The following is a 21626-nucleotide window of genomic DNA, read 5'->3' as shown; positions in this document are numbered from 1 at the left end:
TGGCCACGTGGACAGAAATTCTAATACCTGACCGATGCAAAGGAGACGCAGTAATGATACAATGAATGGCCTGCCCAGAGATCACATTCATACCTTTTTAAGCATTTCTGAACCGCAGCAAAAGAAAAACAATATAAAAACAGTTTCTAAATTTGCGTACTTTTTTTTTGCTGCAGTCCAGAAACACGCTAAAAACGCCGAGCGTTAACAAGTCCTTAGAGCCCAGACTACCCTTGTCTCCTATAATGCTGAATGTAGGTATTCACTGTCTGGTGCCCGCGGCTGCGCAGATTCAGTAACCACATATTAAGTTATGTAGGGCCTGTAAAACATTTGTATCGTACAAAATACCAGACTTTGGCGCGCGTCTCACCATATATTACACCCGCTGCCTTTCCCCTCGCATGTTTTAGAAAAACACCCTATTAGGGCTTTTACCCGCTAGCGTCTTTTTTAACGCTGCGATATCGCTGTGTTTTTTTCAATGGGACTTTCTAATGTTAAAATCGCATCTCACAAAACTCACAAAAGCACAAACTTGCGATTTTTGTGCGATGTGATTGTAACATTAGAAAGTCCCATAGAAAAAAATGCAGCGATATCGCAGCGTTAAAATAAACGCTAGCGGGTAAAAGCCCTCAGGATGAGGACAAACCCACATGCAGCACATTTGCAGCGTGAATTCCACATTACAAAACTGCAGCAATTTACAATATGAGGGAAACCGGGTCTTCACATCCCCATCCACACGGGGCACAAGAATGAGCGCACGCAGGGGGACTGGCGGAATGCTACCCTCCCATACTACCTTTACCTGAAATCAAGAAACTCAAACTCCTTCTGGCTTTTTAGTGGGATGGCCACAGCTTCATTAATAACCTTAGAAAACCTTTGAAAACTTTAAAACTTCTATAACCCACCCCTTCCCATGTTCCTCAACCCCTTTAAATCAGTACCCCCAAAAGGTGTTCGTAAGCCCCCAATGGAGTCGGGCTACAAACCGCCTTGCTCCTCATACATGGGAAGTCCTTCCACCTACCTGCTGTGACAACTTCCAACCTTCCATACCTCCCTTCCCGCCCAACTCCCCAGCCTTCTCCCGGAAGGGTGGGCGGGCATCTTCCAACCGATACACCTTCCTCTTCTTTCTTCTTCATTCTCGAACTCCTCCTCATCCCTTACCACGGTTTTGCATTGGGGCCCAGGAGCTTCAAGTTAAGCCTCTGGTTACAATGCATACAAAAACATTCAAAAATGTCAATAAGCATATGTTGTCAGCAAGAATTGTTCCCCGTTACAATCAGTGGCGTAACTACAGGGGATGCAGGGGATGCGGTTGCACCCGGGCCCTGGAGCCTTAGGGAGCCCAGTACTCTCTTCTGCATATCGGGGGCCCAGTACTATGAATAAACCATTATAGTTGGGGCCCTGTTACAGGTTTTGCATTGGGGCCCGGGAGCTTCAAGTTACGCCTCTGGTTGCAATGCATACAAAAACATTAAAAAAAGTCAATAGGGCATATGGAGAGTGGTTGACATCCATTGTTATGCACTGTACCCTTTGCCACCTCTCCCCGGCCTGCTGGATGCCACTCGACCAGGGGCATAACGATAGAAGTGCACTGGAGCACTAGGGGCCATAAGGTCTCTCTCCTCAATAAGAGGAGATCAGTACTATACATGAAGTATTAGAGTTAGGGAGCCCTGTGGCAGGTTTTGCATTTATCTACAAGTTACATCTCTGGAGAATGGATACCAGTGAGCGCTGCAGTTTGCCATATGGTTAATGCAGCCCTGAGAAACCCAACTATAAACCTGGCAATATCTTGTACACAACCGCTCATCCCCCAACTTCAGATTGGACACTGTTAAATTTGTTTGGTAAAGTATTTATGGGGCTCAGTGTAATAAATAAAGTCTTACTGCTTCTCAGGCCTTATAATGGCGTATATACATTACTGCGCCAATTTACAGCCCCCAACAGTAACTCACACCGGGACCGCTTATTTATAATGACCCTTTTCTAGCATTTTACACCTCCGAATAATCCATCATTGTGGATGACCTCCATAGCAGCATAGCAGCATCTCTGCCTGGTACCCCCAGATCTGCACTGGCGAGGGCGCTGCCCATTGTAACCTATGGGAATACTCATCATGTATCTGGATGGACACTTATTGAATGGCTTTATTATTCCTGCCATTAGTACACTTTATGGTTTATTCCTCCACTGGGTTCATTTCAATTACCACACTATTTCTGATGAACTATGGGCACCGCTGCCAACCCAGACATGAAGTGCCATTCCTTTCTCATCTATTAATGTGGCACTAGAAGAACCAGCCATGAATTTTTCCATGTCTCTGGGCATTAGACCATCACTCATGGTGCCCACAGTACTGTGTATATGGCAGAGCAGGGTACTGGCAAGCACTTGCCAGCAGCAGCTTCACTGACCTTTGAACTCCACTTGGCCAACTGCCATTTACTTCCAACTGTCAACTGCAGCGATTGCATTGACGGATACAGAAGTGCGAAAAATGGCGTCCAATGGACATGAGAAGCGCAAGAGAGAAGAGAAGAGCGTGAGCGGACTCACGAATATAAAGAAGAAGAGGAGCGGAGAGAATAACATAATAACAGAGCATGAGGAGCCAACAGCGGGCACCAGCCAGGACCCCGGGCCATCAGACTCCGGATTTCACATCAGTCGCTTCACCCGCCTACAGACATTGGGTAAAGGAGGCTTCGGAGAGGTAAGTTTTATAACTTCCCATTTTCTGGTAAAGGTGCAGTGACCCTAAATATATTGTATTTCTATTTACTGTGTAACTGAATGCAAACTAGTGTCTTCTGTTATCAGCCATTTCATCCACATCAGAGGCTTAGGATACATTCACATGTAGCATCAAAATCCTGTATATAAGAATGGATGTCTATAGGTTGTCTTTAGGGGTGGTATGGCAGTATTACTCAGACAGTGTATGTAGTAGTATGTATTCACCTGGGCAGCATTTTGGTGGGGGGTTGGTCTGTTTAATATCATTTTTGTAAGATCTATTTTTCCCACTTTCCTGTCCGTTCTCATTTGACTTTGAAAAAAAAAGTATTTTGAAAGTGGATCTCCCAAAATGTGATCTGAAATCAGCCGTACTGGTTTATAGAATGGCAATACTATATGGCTGAGGTATTATTTCATCAATATACAGTATGATGATATCTTTGGGTGTAATAATGGTAGGATTGGAAAAATGTGTTGTAAATATTATTTGAGCAATGGATAGTGCTGGTTATTATGCATGTATGATGGCATTAGTTACCATAATATGGCAGTATTATATGGGACCATATGGACAGACAGACAGACAGGTAGGCAGATAGATAGATAGATAGATAGATAGATAGATAGATAGATAGATAGATAGATAGATAGATAGATAGATAGATATGAGATAGATAGATAGATAGATAGATAGATATGAGATAGATAGATAGATAGATAGATAGATGATAGATAGATAGATAGATAGATAGATAGATAGATATGAGATAGATGGATAGATATGAGATAGATAGATAGATTAATGATAGATAGATAGATAGATAGATAGATAGATAGATAGATATGAGATAGATAGATGATAGATGATAGATAGATAGATAGATGATAGATGATAGATAGATGATAGATAGATAGATAGATAGATAGATAGATAGATAGATAGATAGATAGATAGATAGATGATAGATAGATAGATAGATAGATAGATAGATAGATAGATAGATATGAGATAGATAGATGATAGATGATAGATAGATAGATAGATGATAGATGATAGATAGATGATAGATAGATAGATAGATAGATAGATAGATAGATAGATAGATAGATAGATGATAGATAGATAGATAGATAGATATAGATAGATATGACACTTACTCCTCACACTGAAGCACTGCTGCCATAGAACATTGTCAATATTGCTAAAATGTTTGCACCTGTATTGTAAGGTTCTACAACTGTCTGTTGGATTGAAGTGAACCTATCGCTGATGCGGCTGCCAAGTAATGCCTCATGCCCACGGCCGATTCGGATTCCAATTGAGAAATCTTGCAGCGTAATCAGACCTGGCGCCCCCCAGAGACCCCAAATCTCCTGCGCACGTTGTCCTGCGGTGCGGATTGTAAATCTGCAGCTTGTTACATTTTATTGCAGATTTTTAACACAAATTCTAGTTTTCACATGAGGGTTTGTGTGTTTCCTGTAGATGTGATGCAGATTCGCTGTGCATGGACCCGGCCGTAGGCAGCAGAATAACCTAAAACCCCTACTGATAAATCCCCCATGTAATAAATGTATATGATTGTCCCCCCTGGCCGCTGTCAGTGATCATTTCCTACTTGTTTTCTTAAGGTGGTCCTGGCCTCATTCCCTGGCAGAAACATTTTCACAGCCATCAAGATTGTGAACAGAGGAAGCGGAGCAGATATGATATTGAGAGAGCGACGGATACTCCTGAAGGCCCAAGACTGCCCCTTCATATGCCATCTATATGCCACACAGCAGTCTGCCAACAAAGCCTACTTCATCATGGAGTATCTGTCTGGAGGAAGCCTGAGGGCAATGATCAGGATGTGCGGCCGCCTGGACATCAGCAGTGTGAGGTGAGTAAATGACTTTGGATGCCGCAAAGTGTTTAGCGAGGCGGCGTGGGACTGGGGGCGGGGCGCGAAGGTGAAGGAGATTCGAAAATAGTGAGGGTTTAGAGGGAAGGGGAGGAGCTACAGACAGGAAAAGACGAGAGCGGGGAGCGGGAAAGCAGTAAGGTGTTAGTCAGCGAGAGAGAAGGAGCGCTAGAGGAAAAACGGGATTAAAAGTGAAAGACTGCGTGAAGAACGGTGAGAGCGGAGTGAAGAGACGGCCGGAGAAAGCCAGGAGTGTCGGGTGGAAGAGGACGCCAGAGGAGAAGAAAAGGAGGACCGGGACCAGCGTGTGGAAGAAGGCAGACGGCGAAAGGAGTAGAGCGGGATTATCGAGTGGAAGTACAGGCCGAGGAGGCGAAGAGAGTGCGGGACTATCGAGAGAGGAAGCGTGCAGCGGAAGAAGAGGATCGTGCCAGCGCCAGCCCAGAGGAAAAGTTCCCTTGGACTTACAAATATGGAGGACTTACAAGGCCTGATCAAGGAAGCGGTGAAAAAAGACGGGACCCGGTGGCTCGAGGAGCTGCTGGCGGCATGCCGGACACCAGCGGTCCAGGCAACGAACACCGGGCAAGAGGAACGTCGCCAGGAATCGGGAGAAGATGTCGGCATTCAGGAAGAGGCTCCACGAGGCCGGCCGAGGAGAAGGAAGCAGCCGCCGGTAAGGCTCAGCCCGAGCCCAGCAAGGAAGAGGGGGGGGCGGAGGGACAGCCGTGTCGGCGATTGCCCGAGAGGGTCCGGTAGCCCCGGCGGAGGAGGGGCGCCGGTACCTCGGCGCGCGACAGAGAGACCGGCAGCACAGGCCCTACGGTCGGCAGCCAGCGGGGACACCGAAGGCCGAGGACGGACTTCGGCAACGGGGACTGGCTCCAGGCATCGTCATGAGCGCGCATCCGGGCGCAGGACAACGACGGCGGCAGCAGGTGAGCTCAGGCCGAGCGAAGAGCGGCAGGGAAGCGCGCGGTTAGGCCGCTCGTCCTCCCAAGATGGCGGCACAGCACGTGGGGGGGGGAGGGTAGCGCACGAGGTGTGCAGCAGCTTTGGCCCAGGCAGGCATATAGGAGGCAAAGGTAGGGGGAAGGGAAAGGAGAAGGCAGCCAGCAGGCCTGCATATAACCCCCCTACACATAGTCCGGAGAGTTTTAGCAGCGAGTATAGCAGCAGTAGGGAGGGGGGGAGCAGTTTAGGGGAGCCCATAGGGGAACCAGCTAGTTCCGAAGAGGAAGGCCACACAGGGAGGGGGAAAGGGGCAAGGAGGCGACAGCGTTTTCCCGCCAGCAGGCCTAGCAATCGCTTACAGCTGCAGTCACCCCGGCACGTAGCAACCCCTTCACAGGATACAGCCATGGCGAGGCAGCAGCCTCCGGGCCAGATGCCATTCTATGACCCTAACGAACCGACGGTTTCCTACCGTCGGTGTTATGTTAACCCACGATACACTGCCCCGCAAGCTGAATACTCTGATTACACCTACCCACAACCCCAGCCCCCGCGCAGGAGCTCCAAGCGGCAGGGCCAGGGGGCAAGGCAGAGGCAGAAGGCGCGAGCCAGGCAGGAGAGGCAGGAGCGGTTAGAGCGGCAGCGAGCGCAGCAGTCAGGCTTGGCATGCGTAGGCAGGGAAAGGGGCCGCGAGTCAAGTACCAGCAGCGGGCTAGAGGAACCGCAGCGATTGGTGGAACAGCCTCGGCAGTCGGACCCGCAGTTATCCCTCTATCGCGAGGACCGGGAACGTCAACGGTGGCGAGACCACGATCACAGTCGCTCAAGGCGGGAACAGCCTGGCACGTCGCAACCCCACAGCGGAGGAAGGGCACTGTATACGGCAGTGCATCAGCCCGGATATGAATCGGTCATGAGCCGCGGGAGCGGAACAGCGGGGACAACACCCTTGGCAACGCCGGAGGTCGGTCCAGCTGGTGAGTCCGAAATTTATGATTTGATAAAATGTTTTATGGATCCCGCAGCGGGTGCGGAGAGGAATGATGTGGTTGAGTTGTTGCGGTCGCTGCTGAGCCGGATGGAACAAAAAAGAGGGCTTTTAGTGTCCTGCGCTCCAGGGGGTTCAGGCCCGCCTGTGGGTAGCACCGGTGGTAGCTCAGCAGCGGGTTCGGAAATAGACCCGTCAGCGGGTTTACAGTTTGGTGATTCGATGTATTGTGGTGTCGCCCCATTGGGGGTGGGTCTGACGGATGAGTTGTTGGAGAAGATTAGGAGTGGTTTGTATATAGATATATGGTCCTTGCTTTCGGCGGACCACGTAATGGTCGATAAGGAGCGTGGGTCAGAGCGCGGTTCTGACAAAAAGCCTAAAATTGCGAAGACCTTCGGTAACTGGTTGCAGGCGTATATGGTAATGGTACACGTTACGTGCCAGCACCAGCCCGCAAAAGGTCCGGAAATGATGGTGTACTTAAACACCATCTATAGCGCTTATCGGCTGCATGGGGGTGCGGCCTGGTGGCGCTATGACGAGGACTTTAGGCGTCGCATTTCGGGAAAGAGCCACATCAGTTGGGCTTCTAAGGCCACTGATGTGTGGATACAACTAATTTTAGCGCAGCGTCCGGCTAAGGCGTCCTTTCCAGGGGCAGCCGCGGGGGGCACATCCCAGCAGCCCGCGGCCTCCTCTAGACCAAACGGCTCTTGTTGGCTATACAACGAGGGCCACTGCAGGTTTTACGCCACCTGCAAGTTTAGACACGAATGCTCGGTTTGCGGGGGCCAGCACGCAGCAGTGCGCTGCTTCCGCAAGCAGAGAGCAACGCCCGTGGTGGGCGGCGCCGGCGGCCATGCGAACACCGGTGAGAAGCCGCTTCCTGGATCCGTGGTTAGACAGATACCACAGGAAACAGGAAGCAAAAATCCTTAGAGCGGGATTTTTGGAGGGCTTTAGAATACCTTTTTATGAGCAACAGATAACGACGCTATGCCCTAACTTAAAGTCGGCAAGAGACGACATTGAGTTAGTGACAGAGAAGGTGATGAAGGAGGTGCAGCTGGGCCGTATGGCTGGCCCCTTTAATGTTCCTCCATTCGAAAATTTACGGGTATCCCCGTTGGGCCTCGTGCCTAAGAAGGAATCCGGAAAGTTTCGGCTCATCCATCATTTATCGTTCCCAAGCGGGGGATCGGTAAATGACGGTATTTCGAAGGCAGAGGCAGCCGTAGCTTACACGTCGTTCGACTGCGCGGTACGTTTAGTGAGGTCGGCGGGCAGGTTTGCACAGCTGGCAAAAACCGACATAGAATCGGCTTTCCGGCTGCTGCCGGTCCACCCGGACTGTTTTCATTTGCTCGGTTGTAGGATCGAAGACAGGTTTTTCGTGGACATGTGTTTGCCGATGGGATGCTCCATTTCATGTTATTTTTTCGAATTGTTTAGTTCGTTCTTGGAATGGATGGTACGTTATGAAACGGGCATCTCATCGGTGATACATTACCTGGACGATTTTTTGTTCGTCGGTTCAGAGACATCGGGCGATTGCGGTTTCCTATTGGCGAATTTTCAAAGGCTGATGCGTTTAGCGGGGGTCCCGCTGTCGGCAGAAAAAACGGCGGGTCCGGTCACGTGCCTGACCTTCTTAGGCATCGAGATCGATTCGGAAAACATGGTTTTTCGGCTACCGGCAGATAAAGTCGCAAAGCTGCGCCAAGCGGTGGGGGACGTGGCCCACTGCAGGAAAGTGACACTGCGCCAGATGCAGAGTCTCTTGGGCTTGTTAAACTTCGCGTGCAAGGTTATTCCGATGGGGCGGGTCTTTTCCAGAAGATTGTCCTTAGCGACGGTGGGAGTTCGCGAGCCGCATCACTTCATACGGGTAACAGCAGGAATGAGGACAGACCTGCACATATGGAAGGTTTTCCTCCAGTCCTTCAACGGGCAGGTGGTATGCCCCAAGGAGGATGTGGAAAGCCCGGCGATCAGTTTGTTCGCCGATGCGGCGGGATCGGGCGGTTTCGGCGTAATTTTTACAACCCATTGGTGCAGGGAACCCTGGCCGATACTATGGAAAGAGAGAGGTTGGACAAAAAATATCACGTTGCTGGAATTCTTTCCGGTGGTGGTGGCCATCGAGGTATGGGAACCAGAATTACGGGACCGGAAGATTTGTTTTTGGTCCGACAATGCGGCGGTGGTGCACACCATAAACAAGCAAACTTCAGCGTCACCGCCGGTGTTGTCATTGTTGAGACACGTGGTATTGCGGTGTTTGCAAAGTAACATTTATTTGCGTGCAAAACATGTCCCGGGTTGTGACAACGGAGCGGCTGATGCACTCTCTCGTTCACAGATGGACCGGTTCAGGGAGCGGCACCCAGAGGCGGATGCCGAAGGGGTACGGTGCCCGCCTTCCTTGTGGAACCTGGCCGAGGAGAGCTGCTGAGGCTGGTGGAATCATCGGTGTCTGGGTCAACGTGGAAAAGCTATAATGCGGTTTGGGCAGCGTGGTTGAGTGTGGTAGGAGGAACGGTAGTAGGAGGTGCTAGAGCAAGGGCGGCAACGTTGGACTTGTTGGCAAAAGTGCGGGATAATGGGTCGTCCGTGTATGTGGCCAAGAAACAGCTGGCAGGGGTGGCCTTCCTATTGAAGTTACACGGTATGGCAGACGTGACAAAGGAATTTGTGTTCCAGCAGATTATCCGGGGTTGGAAAAAGGAGAAGGCGGGCGTGGATGCACGGCGACCCATTACGAAAAAATTGCTATTTAAGTTGTTTCAGGCGTTGGAGAAAGTGTGCTCGGATGCATTTGAAGTTTCGTTATTTAGATCAGCCTTTGCGCTCGCTTTTTTCGCGGCACTGCGCATCGGCGAGCTGGTCCCGGCGAGCAAAGCAAAACCGGGTGGCTTGGGGCAAAGGGACGTGATTGCCACGGAATCAACGGTTAAAGTCTGCGTCAGAAAGTCTAAAACGGATTTGTACGGTAGAGGCGACTGGCTGTCCATTAGCAGTTTGCAGGATAGATGGTGCCCGGTGGGCATATTGAGGCGTTTTATCGCAAAGCGCCCAGCGGTGGACAATTTTTTAGCGCACGCATCGGGGGCACCGCTTACCCGTTTTCAGTTTGCGGCGGTGTTGCGTTCGGCGCTGAGGGAGTTGGGTCTAAATCCGATGGAATTTGGAACCCACTCGTTCAGGATCGGGGCCGCTACGACTGCGGAAGCGCACGGCATGTCAGAAGATGGTTTAAAAAAGTTAGGAAGATGGAAATCGCAAGCCTATAAGTCGTATGTTAGACCAGATCGGGTGATTGAAATTGGTGAGGATTGAGAGGCAGTTTAGAAGCGTGGATGTTTCGTCGGTTATATGGCGTCGTAGTTATATGTTTTAAAATATTTTGGGTTTTTGTTTTGCTATATCACCTCTCTATTGCAGCGCACGAGCCATGGCATGTGTGGATCATTGGACACTCGTTCATATATTGGGCAGAGAAGAGAGCGGCAACACGACCCATGGGCAGGAACTTGGGTCTGAGCGGAGCGCTGGTAAATTGGGTGGGAGTGCGGGGGCTGCTTTGGCCCCGTTTGCTACAACTGGTGCTAAGAATTAGCAAGTGGACCCCCCGGAAGGTTATACTGGTCGTTCATGCCGGGGGGAACGACTTAGGATGCACTAAGATGAATGACTTGTTGGTACTCATGAAGCAGGATTTGCTTCGTTTCCGGGACTGTTTTAATGACTGCACCCTGGTCTGGTCGGACATAGTGGCACGGAGAGTTTGTAGAGGGGCCAGAAACACGGACGCCATCGAACGTGTAAGGAAGGTCATAAACCTGCGCATATCTCGTTTTGTGCAATCGCTGGGTGGAGTGGCAGTCCGCCACTGGGAGCTGGAGGACAAGGAAAAAGGGGCCCTGAGGAGGGACGGCGTGCACCTCAATGAGGTGGGTTTGGACACCTTTTTGTCCGGACTGCAGGACGGAGTGGAGATGGCACTGGAGAGGGTTGGCGGGGGGGGGCGGTATGCGCCATAGGCGTACGGCGCATGCCGCGTGGCCGGGAGCTTCCCATGCGGGCTACGGCGCAATAGGAAGGTTTACAGGCCCATGTATAGGGGCTTACGAACGTCCTCTGGGCCGTTACAGTTTTGACAAGAGTTCAGTTAGGCATGGGAGGTTTAGAGTTAGAAAAGTTAGTAAAGTTAAATTTAAATAGTAAAGTTAATATATATGTTGGTATTATTTAATAAAGCTGTGGCCAACCCACAATTTTCAGCAAGAAGTCGTGTTGTTATGTTTTTTGGGTACAGGTCAAACGAACTATAGGTAAGTAAAAGGTGCCCCCAGTCTTGGATGCCGCAAAGTGTTTAGCGAGGCGGCGTGGGACTGGGGGCGGGGCGCGAAGGTGAAGGAGATTCGAAAATAGTGAGGGTTTAGAGGGAAGGGGAGGAGCTACAGACAGGAAAAGACGAGAGCGGGGAGCGGGAAAGCAGTAAGGTGTTAGTCAGCGAGAGAGAAGGAGCGCTAGAGGAAAAACGCCCACCCGCCCGCCCAGGGGAGGGTGGAAAGGGGGTTGGTTGTAGGGAAGTAGGAGTAGGTAGGAAGTTGTCACAGCAGGAGTTATGGCCGGGAGCTTCCCATGCGGGCTACGGCGCAATAGGAAGGTTTACAGGCCCATGTATAGGGGCTTACGAACGTCCTCTGGGCCGTTACAGTTTTGACAAGAGTTCAGTTAGGCATGGGAGGTTTAGAGTTAGAAAAGTTAGTAAAGTTAAATTTAAATAGTAAAGTTAATATATATGTTGGTATTATTTAATAAAGCTGTGGCCAACCCACAATTTTCAGCAAGAAGTCGTGTTGTTATGTTTTTTGGGTACAGGTCAAACGAACTATAGGTAAGTAAAAGGTGCCCCCAGTCAATCAGGAGACAGACGGACGGACGGACATGGGGGGGGGCTACATAACTGGTCAGATGTACAAGAATGGAGGACATACAGGCTGCCATAAACAGCGCCTCCTCTCTTCTGGTGGGACTGGGGGCACTTTTAACCTAACCTATAGTTCGTTTACCTGTAACCAAAAAACATACAAACACAACTTCTTGCTGAAAAACGTGGGTTGGCCACAGCTTTATTAAATAATACCAACATATATATTAACTTTACTATTTAATTTTAACTTTACTAACTTTTTTAACTCTAACCTCCCATGCCTAACTGAACTCTTGTCAAAACTGTAACGGCCCAGAGGACGTTCGTAAGCCCCTATACATGGGCCTGTAAACCTTCCTATTGCGCCGTAGCCCGCATGGGAAGCTCCCGGCCTCACTTTCTGCTGTGACAACTTCCTACCTACTCCTACTTTCCAACAAAAAACAACACCCCCTTTTTACCCTCCACTGGGCGGGCGGGTGGGCGTTGTCCTCTAGCGCTCCTTCTCTCTCGCTGTCTAACACTCTACTGCTTTCCCGCTCCCCGCTCTCGTCTCTTCCTGTCTGTAGCTCCTCCCCTTCCCTCTAACCCCTCACTATTCTCAAATCTCCCTCACCTTCACGCCCCGCCCCCAGTCCCACGCCGCCTCGTTAAACACTTTGCGGCATACAAGACTGGGGGCACTTTTAACCTAACCTATAGTTCGTTTACCTGTAACCAAAAAACATACAAACACAACTTCTTGCTGAAAAACGTGGGTTGGCCACAGCTTTATTAAATAATACCAACATATATATTAACTTTACTATTTAATTTTAACTTTACTAACTTTTTTAACTCTAACCTCCCATGCCTAACTGAACTCTTGTCAAAACTGTAACGGCCCAGAGGACGTTCGTAAGCCCCTATACATGGGCCTGTAAACCTTCCTATTGCGCCGTAGCCCGCATGGGAAGCTCCCGGCCACGCGGCATGCGCCGTACGCCTATGGCGCATACCGCCCCCCCCCCCCGCCAACCCTCTCCAGTGCCATCTCCACTCCGTCCTGCAGTCCGGACAAAAAGGTGTCCAAACCCACCTCATTGAGGTGCACGCCGTCCATCCTCAGGGCCCCTTTTTCCTTGTCCTCCAGCTCCCAGTGGCGGACTGCCACTCCACCCAGCGATTGCACGAAACGAGACATGCGCAGGTTTACTACCTTCCTTACACGTTCGATGGCGTCCGTGTTCCTGGCCCCTCTACAAACTCTCCGAGCCACTATGTCCGACCAGACCAGGGTGCAATCATTAAAACAGTCCCGGAAACGAAGCAAATCCTGCTTCATGAGTACCAACAAGTCATTCATCTTAGTGCAGCCTAAGTCGTTCCCCCCGGCATGAACGACCAGTATAACCTTCCGGGGGGTCCACTTGCTAATCCTTAGCACCAATTGTAGCAAACGGGGCCAAAGCAGCCCCCGCACTCCCACCCAATTTACCAGCGCTCCGCTCAGACCCAAGTTCCTGCCCATGGGTCGTGTTGCCGCTCTCTTCTCTGCCCAATATATGAACGAGTGTCCAATGATCCACACATGCCATGGCTCGTGCGCTGCAATAAAGAAATGATATAGCAAAAACAAAACCCAAAAGTATCTCCAAATTATATTACTACAATACCATTGACCGAAGAAAAACCCCACCGCTGAACTGCCTCTCAATCTACACCTCCTTCAATCACCCGATCTGGTCTAACATACGACTTATAGGCCTGTGATTTCCATCTTCCTAACTTTTTTAAACCATCTTCTGACATGCCGTGCGCTTCCGCAGTCGTAGCAGCCCCGATCCTGAAAAAGTGGGTTCCAAATTCCATCGGATTTAGTCCCAACTCCCTCAGCGCCGAACGCAACACCGCCGCAAACTGAAAACGGGTAAGCGGTGCCCCCGATGCATGGGCTAAAAAGGTGCCTACCGCCGGGCGCTTTGTGATGAAACGCCTCAATATGCCCACCGGACACCATCTATCCTGCGAACTGTTAATGGTCAGCCAGTCGCCTCTACCATACAAGTCCGTTTTTGACTTTCTGACGCAAACTTTGACCGTTGACTCCGTGGCAATCACGTCCCTTTGCCCCAAACCACCTGGTTTTGCTTTGCTCGCTGGGACCAGCTCGCCGATGCGCAGCGCCGCGAAAAAAGCGAGCGAAAAGGCTGATCTAAATAACAAAACTTCGAATGCATCCGCGCACACTTTCTCCAACGCCTGCAGCAACTTCACTAGCAATTTTTGCGTAGTGGGTCGCCATGTATCCGCGCCCGACTTCTCCTTTTTCCAACCTCGGATAATCTGCTGGAACACAAACTCCTTTGTCACGTCTGCCACCCCGTGTAACTTCAATAGGAAGGCCACACCTGCCAGCTGTTTTTTGGCCACATACACGGACGACCCATTATCCCGCACTCTCGCCAACAAGTCCAACGTTGCCGCCCTTGCTCTAGCACCTCCTACTACCGTTCCTCCCACCACTCTCAACCACGTTGCCCAAACCGCATTATAGCTTTTCCACGTTGACCCAGACACCGATGACTCCACCAGCCTCAGCAGCTCTCCTCGGCCAGGTTCCACAAGGAAGGCGGGCACCGTACCCCTTCGGCATCCGCCCCTGGGTGCCGCTCCCTGAACCGGTCCATCTGTGAACGAGAGAGTGCATCAGCCGCTCCGTTGTCACAACCCGGGACGTGCTTCGCACGCAAATAAATGTTACTTTGCAAACACCGCAATACCACGTGTCTCAACAATGACAACACCGGCGGGGACGCCGAAGTTTGCTTGTTTATGGTTTGCACCACAGCCGCATTGTCGGACCAAAAGCAAATCTTCCGGTCCCGTAATTCTGGTTCCCATACCTCGATGGCCACCACCACCGGAAAGAATTCCAGCAACGTAATATTTTTTGTCCAACCTCTCTCTTTCCATAGCATAGGCCAGGGTTCCCTGCACCAATGGGTGTTAAAAATTACGCCGAAACCGCCCGATCCCGCCGCATCGGCGAACAAACTGATCGCCGGGCCTTCCACATCCTCCTTGGGGCATACCACCTGCCCGTTGAAGGACTGGAGGAAGACCCTCCATATGTGCAGGTCTGTCTTCATTCCTGCTGTCACCCGTATGAAATGATGCGGCTCGCGAACCCCCACCGTCGGCCAAGGATAATCTCCTGGAAAAAACCCGCCCCATCGGAATAACCTTGCACGCGAAGTTCAATAAGCCCAAGAGACTCTGCATCTGGCGCAGTGTCGCTTTTTTGCAGTGGGCCACGTCCCCCACCGCTTGGCGCAGCTTTGCGACTTTTTCTGCCGGTAGCCGAAAAACCATGTTTTCCGAATCGATCTCGATGCCTAAGAAGGTCAGGCACGTGACCGGACCCGCCGTCTTTTCTGCCGACAGCGGGACCCCCGCTAAACGCATCAGCCTTTGAAAATTAGACAATAGGAAACCGCAGTCGCCTGATGTCTCTGAACCGACGAACAAAAAATCGTCCAGGTAATGTATCACCGATGCAATGCCCGTTTCATAACGTACCATCCATTCCAAAAATGAACTAAACAATTCAAAAAAATAACATGAAATGGAGCATCCCATCGGCAAACACATGTCCACGAAAAACCTGTCCTCGATCCTACAACCTAGCAAATGAAAACAGTCCGGGTGAACCGGCAGCAGCCGGAACGCCGATTCTATGTCGGTTTTTGCCAACTGGGCAAATCTGCCCGCTGACCTCACTAAGCGTACCGCGCAGTCGAACGACGTGTAAGCCACGGCTGCCTCTGCCTTTGAAATACCGTCATTTACCGATCCCCCGCTTGGAAACGATAAATGATGGATGAGCCGAAACTTTCCGGATTCCTTCTTAGGCACAAGGCCCAACGGGGATACCCGTAAATTTTCGAATGGAGGAACATCAAAGGGCCCGGCCATACGGCCCAGCTGCACTTCCTTCATCACCTTCTCTGTCACTAACTCAATGTCGTCTCTTGCCGACTTTAAGTTAGGGCATAGCGTCGTCATCTGCTGCTCATAAAAAGGTATTCTAAAGCCCTCCAAAAATCCAGCTCTAAGGATTTTTGCTTCCTGTTTCCTGTGGTATCTGTCTAACCACGGATCCAGGAAGCGGCTTCTCACCGGCGTTCGCATGGCCGCCGGCGCCACCCACCGCGGGCGTTGCTCTTTGCTTGCGGAAGCAGCGCACAGCCGCGTGCTGGCCCCCGCAAACCGAGCACTCGTGTCTAAACTTGCAGGTAGCGTAAAACCTGCAGTGGCCCTCGTTGTATAACCAACAAGAGCCGTTTGGTCTAGAGGAGGCCGCGGGCTGCGGGGATGTGCCCCCCGCGGCTGCCCCTGGAAAGGACGCCTTAACCGGACGCTGTGCTAAAATTAGTTGTATCCACACATCAGTGGCCTTAGAGGCCCAACTGATGTGACTTTTTCCCGAAATACGACGCCTAAAGTCCTCGTCATAGCGCCACCAGGCCGCACCCCCGTGCAGCCGATAAGCGCTATAGATGGTGTTTAAGTACACCATCATCTCCGGACCTTTTGCAGGCTGGTGCTGGCACGTAACGTGTACCATCACCATATACGCCTGCAACCAGTTACCGAAAGTCTTCGCAATTTTAGGCTTCTTGTCAGAACCGCGCTCTGAACTACGCTCCTTATCGACCATTACGTGGTCCGCCGAAAGCAAGGACCATATATCTATATACAAACCACTCCTAATCTTTTCCAGCAACTCATCCGTCAAACCTACCCCCAATGGGGCAACACCACAATACATTGAATCTCCAAACTGCAAACCCGCTGACGGGTCTATTTCCGAACCCGCTGCTGAGCTACCACCGGTACTACCCACAGGCGGGCCTGAACCCCCTGGAGCGCAGGACACTAAAAGCCCTCTTTTTTGTTCCATCCGGCTCAGCAGCGACCGTAACAAATCAACCACATCACTCCTCTCCGCACCCGCTGCGGGATCCATAACACATTTTAGCAAATCATAAATTTCGGACTCACCAGCTGGACCGACCTCCGGCATTGCCAAGGGTGCTATCCCCGCTGTACCGCTCCCGCGGCTCCTGACCGATTCATATCCGGGCTGATGCACTGCCGTATACAGTGCCCTTCCTCCGCTGTGAGGTTGCGACGTGCCAGGCTGTTCCCGCCTTGAGCGACTGTGATCGTGGTCGCGCCACCGTTGCCGTTCCCGGTCCTCGCGATAGAGGGATAACTGCGGGTCCGACTGCCGAGGCTGTTCCACCAATCGCTGCGGTTCCTCTAGCCCACTGCTGGTACTTGACTCGCGGCCCCTCTCCCTGCCGACGCATGCCAAGCCTGACTGCTGCGCTCGCTCCCGCTCTAACCGCTCCTGCCTCTCCTGCCTGGCTCGCGCCTTCTGCCTCTGCCTTGCCCCCTGGCCCTGCCTCTTGGAGCTCCTGCGCGGAGCCTGGGGTTGTGGATAGGTGTAATCAGAGTATTCGGCTGTTGGGGCAGTGTATCGGGGGTTAACATAACACCGACGGTAGGAAACCGTTGGCTCGTGAGTCATGGAATGGCATCTGGCCCGGCTGCTGCTGCCTCACTACGGCTATATTCTGTGAAGGGGTTAATACGTGTCGGGGTGACTGCTGCTGGAAGCGATTACTAGGCCTGCTGGCGGGAATGTACTGTCGCCTCCTTGCCCCTTTTCCCCTAACTGTGTGGCCTTCCTCTTCTGAACTAGCTGGTTCCCCTATGGGCTCCCCTAAGCTGCTCCCCCCTTCCCTGCTGCTGCTATACTCACTGCTAAAACTCTCCGGACTATGTGCAGGGGGGTTATATGCATGCCTGCCGGCTGCTTTTTCTTTTCCCTTCCCCTTACCCCTGCCTCCTATGTTCCTGCCTGGGCCAAAGCTGCTGCACACCTCGCGCGCTACCCTCCCCCCCCCACGTGCTGGGCCGCCATCTTGGGAGGACGAGCGGCCTAACCGCGCGCTTCCCTGCCGCTCTTCGCTCAGCCTGAGCTCACCTGCTGCCGCCGCTGTGGTCCTGCGCCCGGATGCGCGCTCGTGCTGATGTCTGGAGCCAGTCCCAGTAGCAATAACCAGTCCTCCGCCTTCAGTGTCCCCGAGGACTGCCGACCGTAGGGCCTGTGCTGCCGGTCTCTCTGTCGCGCGGCGAGGTACCGGCGCCCCTCCTCCGCCAGGGCTACCGGACCCTCTCGGGCAATCGCCGACTCGGCTGTCCCTCCGTCCTCCCCTCTTCCTTGCTGGGCTCGGGCTGAGCCTTACCGGCGGCTGCTTCCTTCTCCTCGGCCGACCTCGTGGACCCTCTCGCTGGATGCCGCCATCTTCTCCCGATTCCTGGCGAAGTTCCTCTTGCCCGGTGGTCGTTGCCTGGACCGTGGGTGTCCGGCATGTTGCCAGCAGCTCCTCGAGCCACCGGGTCCCGTCTTTTTTCACCGCCTCCTTGATCAAGCCTTGTAGGTCCTCCATATTTTGTAAATCCACGGATATCTTTTCCTCTGGGCTGGCGCTGGCACGATCCTCTTCTTCCGCTGCACGCTTCTTCTCCCGATAAATCCGCGCTCTCTTCGCCTCCCCGGCCTGTACTTCCACCGGATAAACCCGCTCCTTCTCTTTTGCCAGCCGACTTCTTCCACCCGCTAGTCCCGGTCCTCCTTTTCTTTCCTCCGGCTTCCTCTTCCACCCGATACTCCTGGCTTTCTCCTATTCTTTCCGGCCGTCTCTTCTCTCCACTCTCTCCGTTCTTCTCGCAATCTTTCACCTTTAATCCCGTTGTCCTCTAGCGCTCCTTCTCTCTCGCTGTCTAACACTCTACTGCTTTCCCGCTCCCCGCTCTCGTCTCTTCCTGTCTGTAGCTCCTCCCCTTCCCTCTAACCCCTCACTATTCTCAAATCTCCCTCACCTTCACGCCCCGCCCCCAGTCCCACGCCGCCTCGTTAAACACTTTGCGGCATACAATGACAGACACATTGATGATGACATGATGTTCGGGGACTGATTTCATGTCATTGATACTACACTCTTCTCTTTGTCAGATTCTACACAGCGGAGATTGTATGCGGCCTCCAGTTTCTGCACCAACACAACATCGTCCACCGGTGAGCAGAATTTCCCACACTTCTCTGCTTCCTTGTAATAGTGTCCCAGCTTTCCCAGAGTCCTGAATTAGGCCCGGTTTGCTGTCCTACATCCCCAAGTCTTCTGTATCTGCACTGATTTGCATTTGTCTTTTCTCTTTTCATTGCAGAGACATAAAGCTGGACAACATCATGGTGGACAGAGATGGACACATCCGCCTGATCGACCTGGGGCTGGCCCAAGACGGAGTCACCTCGTCTAATAAGATTTGTGGAAGGACGGGCACAGTTAAATATATGGCCCCAGAAGTGCTTCTTGAAAAGGAGTATGACACAGCAGTGGACTGGTGGAGCCTGGGGATTGTTGTATCCAGGATGGCGGCAGGACAGTCCCCTTTCTACCATGGCTCCAAGAAGGAAAAGGTCATCGAATCCATCACCACAGAGCAGCCAAAATTTTCATCTTGGCTTGATGCCAACTTAAAACATCTTCTTGAGAGACTGCTGCGCAAGAATCCTGAGAAGAGGCTGGGTGTCTGCAAGAATATCCGAGGTCACCCTTTCTTTACCACCATAGATTGGGAGGAACTGGAATTGAAAAGATCACGGCCGCCATTCAAGCCATTCAGGAGACTTTTGGAGAATAAAAACCTGCAGTGGCCGGAGGATGGGACACCCCTTCACCCCGTGGACGGATTCGATTTCACTTCACCAAGCTGGACCCGGTAGGATTTTACTCCTCTAGGGATGATGTTCTTCAGTCTGCCCTCTGTGTTCACCATCATTGTTCCTCTGGTGTCAGACAGGAGGTCATATAGTAATCCTGCTTCATGTCACCATGTCAGGTCCGCAGTCTTCTGCCTATTTGGCTTCATTATTGTTGCTCCTGTAATTACTGTCTCTGCTTCTTCTTAGGATGACGAGAAGAATCCGATAGTGAATGAAGCCACAAGCATCTGGTAAGTACCCTCTATATACACCTACACATACATATCTGTACACCTATATACACTTATACACACAGGAGACCTACCATTATATCCATACATTGTAACAAATCTTCACATGTCTTAAAAAGTTTATTTTAAAAACATTTTCTCTCTTATGTCTTGCAGGCTCAGCCCGTGCCGACTGTCTCCAGAACCCACGACTCTGCTGCTGTAGAAGACCTCAGCTTGCCTAAAACATCCTCTCCATCAACTCTGCTGCATATTTCCACCACGCTTCCCTCAACCCTGACATCATCTGCTGTAATAATTGGCTGACATCGGGCATCATCCTCTGTTGAAGACCCTCTTCACCCCCGCAGCGGCCTGTGCTTGATTGGCAGCTGGCGAGTTCAGGAAAAATAGCCCGAGTGACTATTATCCCTGAACTCCTGGTTACCAGTAAGACCTCGGCACAGGCCAGGTAAGTAGCATGCACATCATACATTAAGATAGACACAAGTGTAGACATTAACACATACATAGACACAAGTACACACACTGATAGGTGTAGATTTCGGCTTTGATTCTGGGACTTGTTCCGACCGCCATATTTGGGGTCAGGAAGGAATTTTTCCAACTTGAGGACAATTGGCTCGTACCTCAAGGAGGTTTTTGCCTTCCTCTGGATCAGCTCACAGCCTTAAATAGGGTTAGGTTTTATTTATAGAGAAGTAGCCACATAAATAATACAATATAAATACATATATATAATCTTCAGCTTTGTAGGGTTTCTAGCTGACATCACATACACCAGGGAGGTGAGCTGCTGGCGTTTGATCCTGAGATTTATTCTGGTCGCCATATTTGGGGTCAGGAAGGAATTTTCCCCCCTTAAAACAGGATAATTGGCTCTTTCCTCAAGGGGGTTTTCGCCTTCCTCTGGATCAACACAGTCTATAAACAGGTTTAGTTTGATACACTTTATATTTCACACATGCAGTAAATCGTAATAACTGATTGTATATCCAGATTTATGAATACAAAACAATATGCTTTATAAAGTCAGTCAGATTTAATCTCGGCTTTGATCCTGGGACTTGCTCTGATTGCCATATTTGGCACCAGGAAGGTATTTTTTCTCCCCTTGGGTACGTTGACAGGTAGTAGAAATACTGTGAAATACTGCAGCGCACATCCTTTACGCGGCCACCGCTACTGAGCCCGTGGCCACCGCTGCTGCTGGTCAGGTGATGCGCCCACTTCTACATCACCTGACCAGCGGCAGCGGTGCTCAGTAGTGGTTTCCGGGTGAGGAATCTTTCCGCTATGTGTGAACAGACCTTTGGCTCGTACCTCGAGGGGTTTTTGCATTTCTCTAGATCAACTCAGCCTCAAAATTCCCCAACCTAAAATTCACCATTGCCTATAACTAAAAATAAAATGTTCTCTCTCCCCTTATATCTTTGTGTCCGTGTCTTTATTTCCACTGGTTGTCTCTGTAGTTTTCTCATTAATGGGTCACACACAATATGCCGTATTTTTGCAAACTGAAAGTCCCCACAGAAGTCTATGGGAGGGACACAAATGCTCACAAAATATGTGCAGAGTTGCAGGAGCTGAGCAGCTTAATATATTGTTTTATGAGGATGCAGTGCATGACAGTACATACAGGGGGAGCTGTGTATGACAGTACATACAGGGGGAGCTGTGTATGACTGTACATACAGGGGGAGCTGTTTATGACAGCACATACAGGGGGAGCTATGTATGACAGTACATACAGGGGGAGCTGTGTATGACAGTACATAAAGGGGGAGCTGTGTATGACAGTACATACAGGGGGAGCAGTGTATGACAGTACATACAGGGGGCGCTGTGTATGACAGTACATACAGGGGGAGCTGTGTATGACTGTACATACAGGGGGAGCTGTGTATGACTGTACATACAGGGGGCGCTGTGTATGACAGTGCATACAGGGGGAGCTGTGTATGGCAGTACATACAGGGGGAGCTGT

General features: G+C 51.0%; 1 protein-coding gene across 1 annotated transcript; it reads left to right on the top strand.

The window, feature by feature from the left end:
- The first annotated feature begins 2539 nt into the window (after positions 1-2539).
- Positions 2540-19844, top strand: LOC136581761 (protein kinase C theta type-like). The gene is made up of 7 exons (XM_066582383.1): positions 2540-2755; positions 4414-4664; positions 18639-18701; positions 18851-19405; positions 19483-19489; positions 19596-19639; positions 19796-19844. The coding sequence occupies exons 1-7, from the start codon at positions 2540-2542 to the stop codon at positions 19842-19844; spliced, it is 1185 nt and encodes a 394-aa protein (XP_066438480.1).
- Positions 19845-21626: the final 1782 nt, after the last annotated feature.

Source organism: Eleutherodactylus coqui, chromosome 11 (assembly GCF_035609145.1).
Source record: "Eleutherodactylus coqui strain aEleCoq1 chromosome 11, aEleCoq1.hap1, whole genome shotgun sequence".
NCBI lineage: Eukaryota > Metazoa > Chordata > Amphibia > Anura > Eleutherodactylidae > Eleutherodactylus > Eleutherodactylus coqui.
This window is presented reverse-complemented; position numbering and strand designations above follow the sequence as displayed.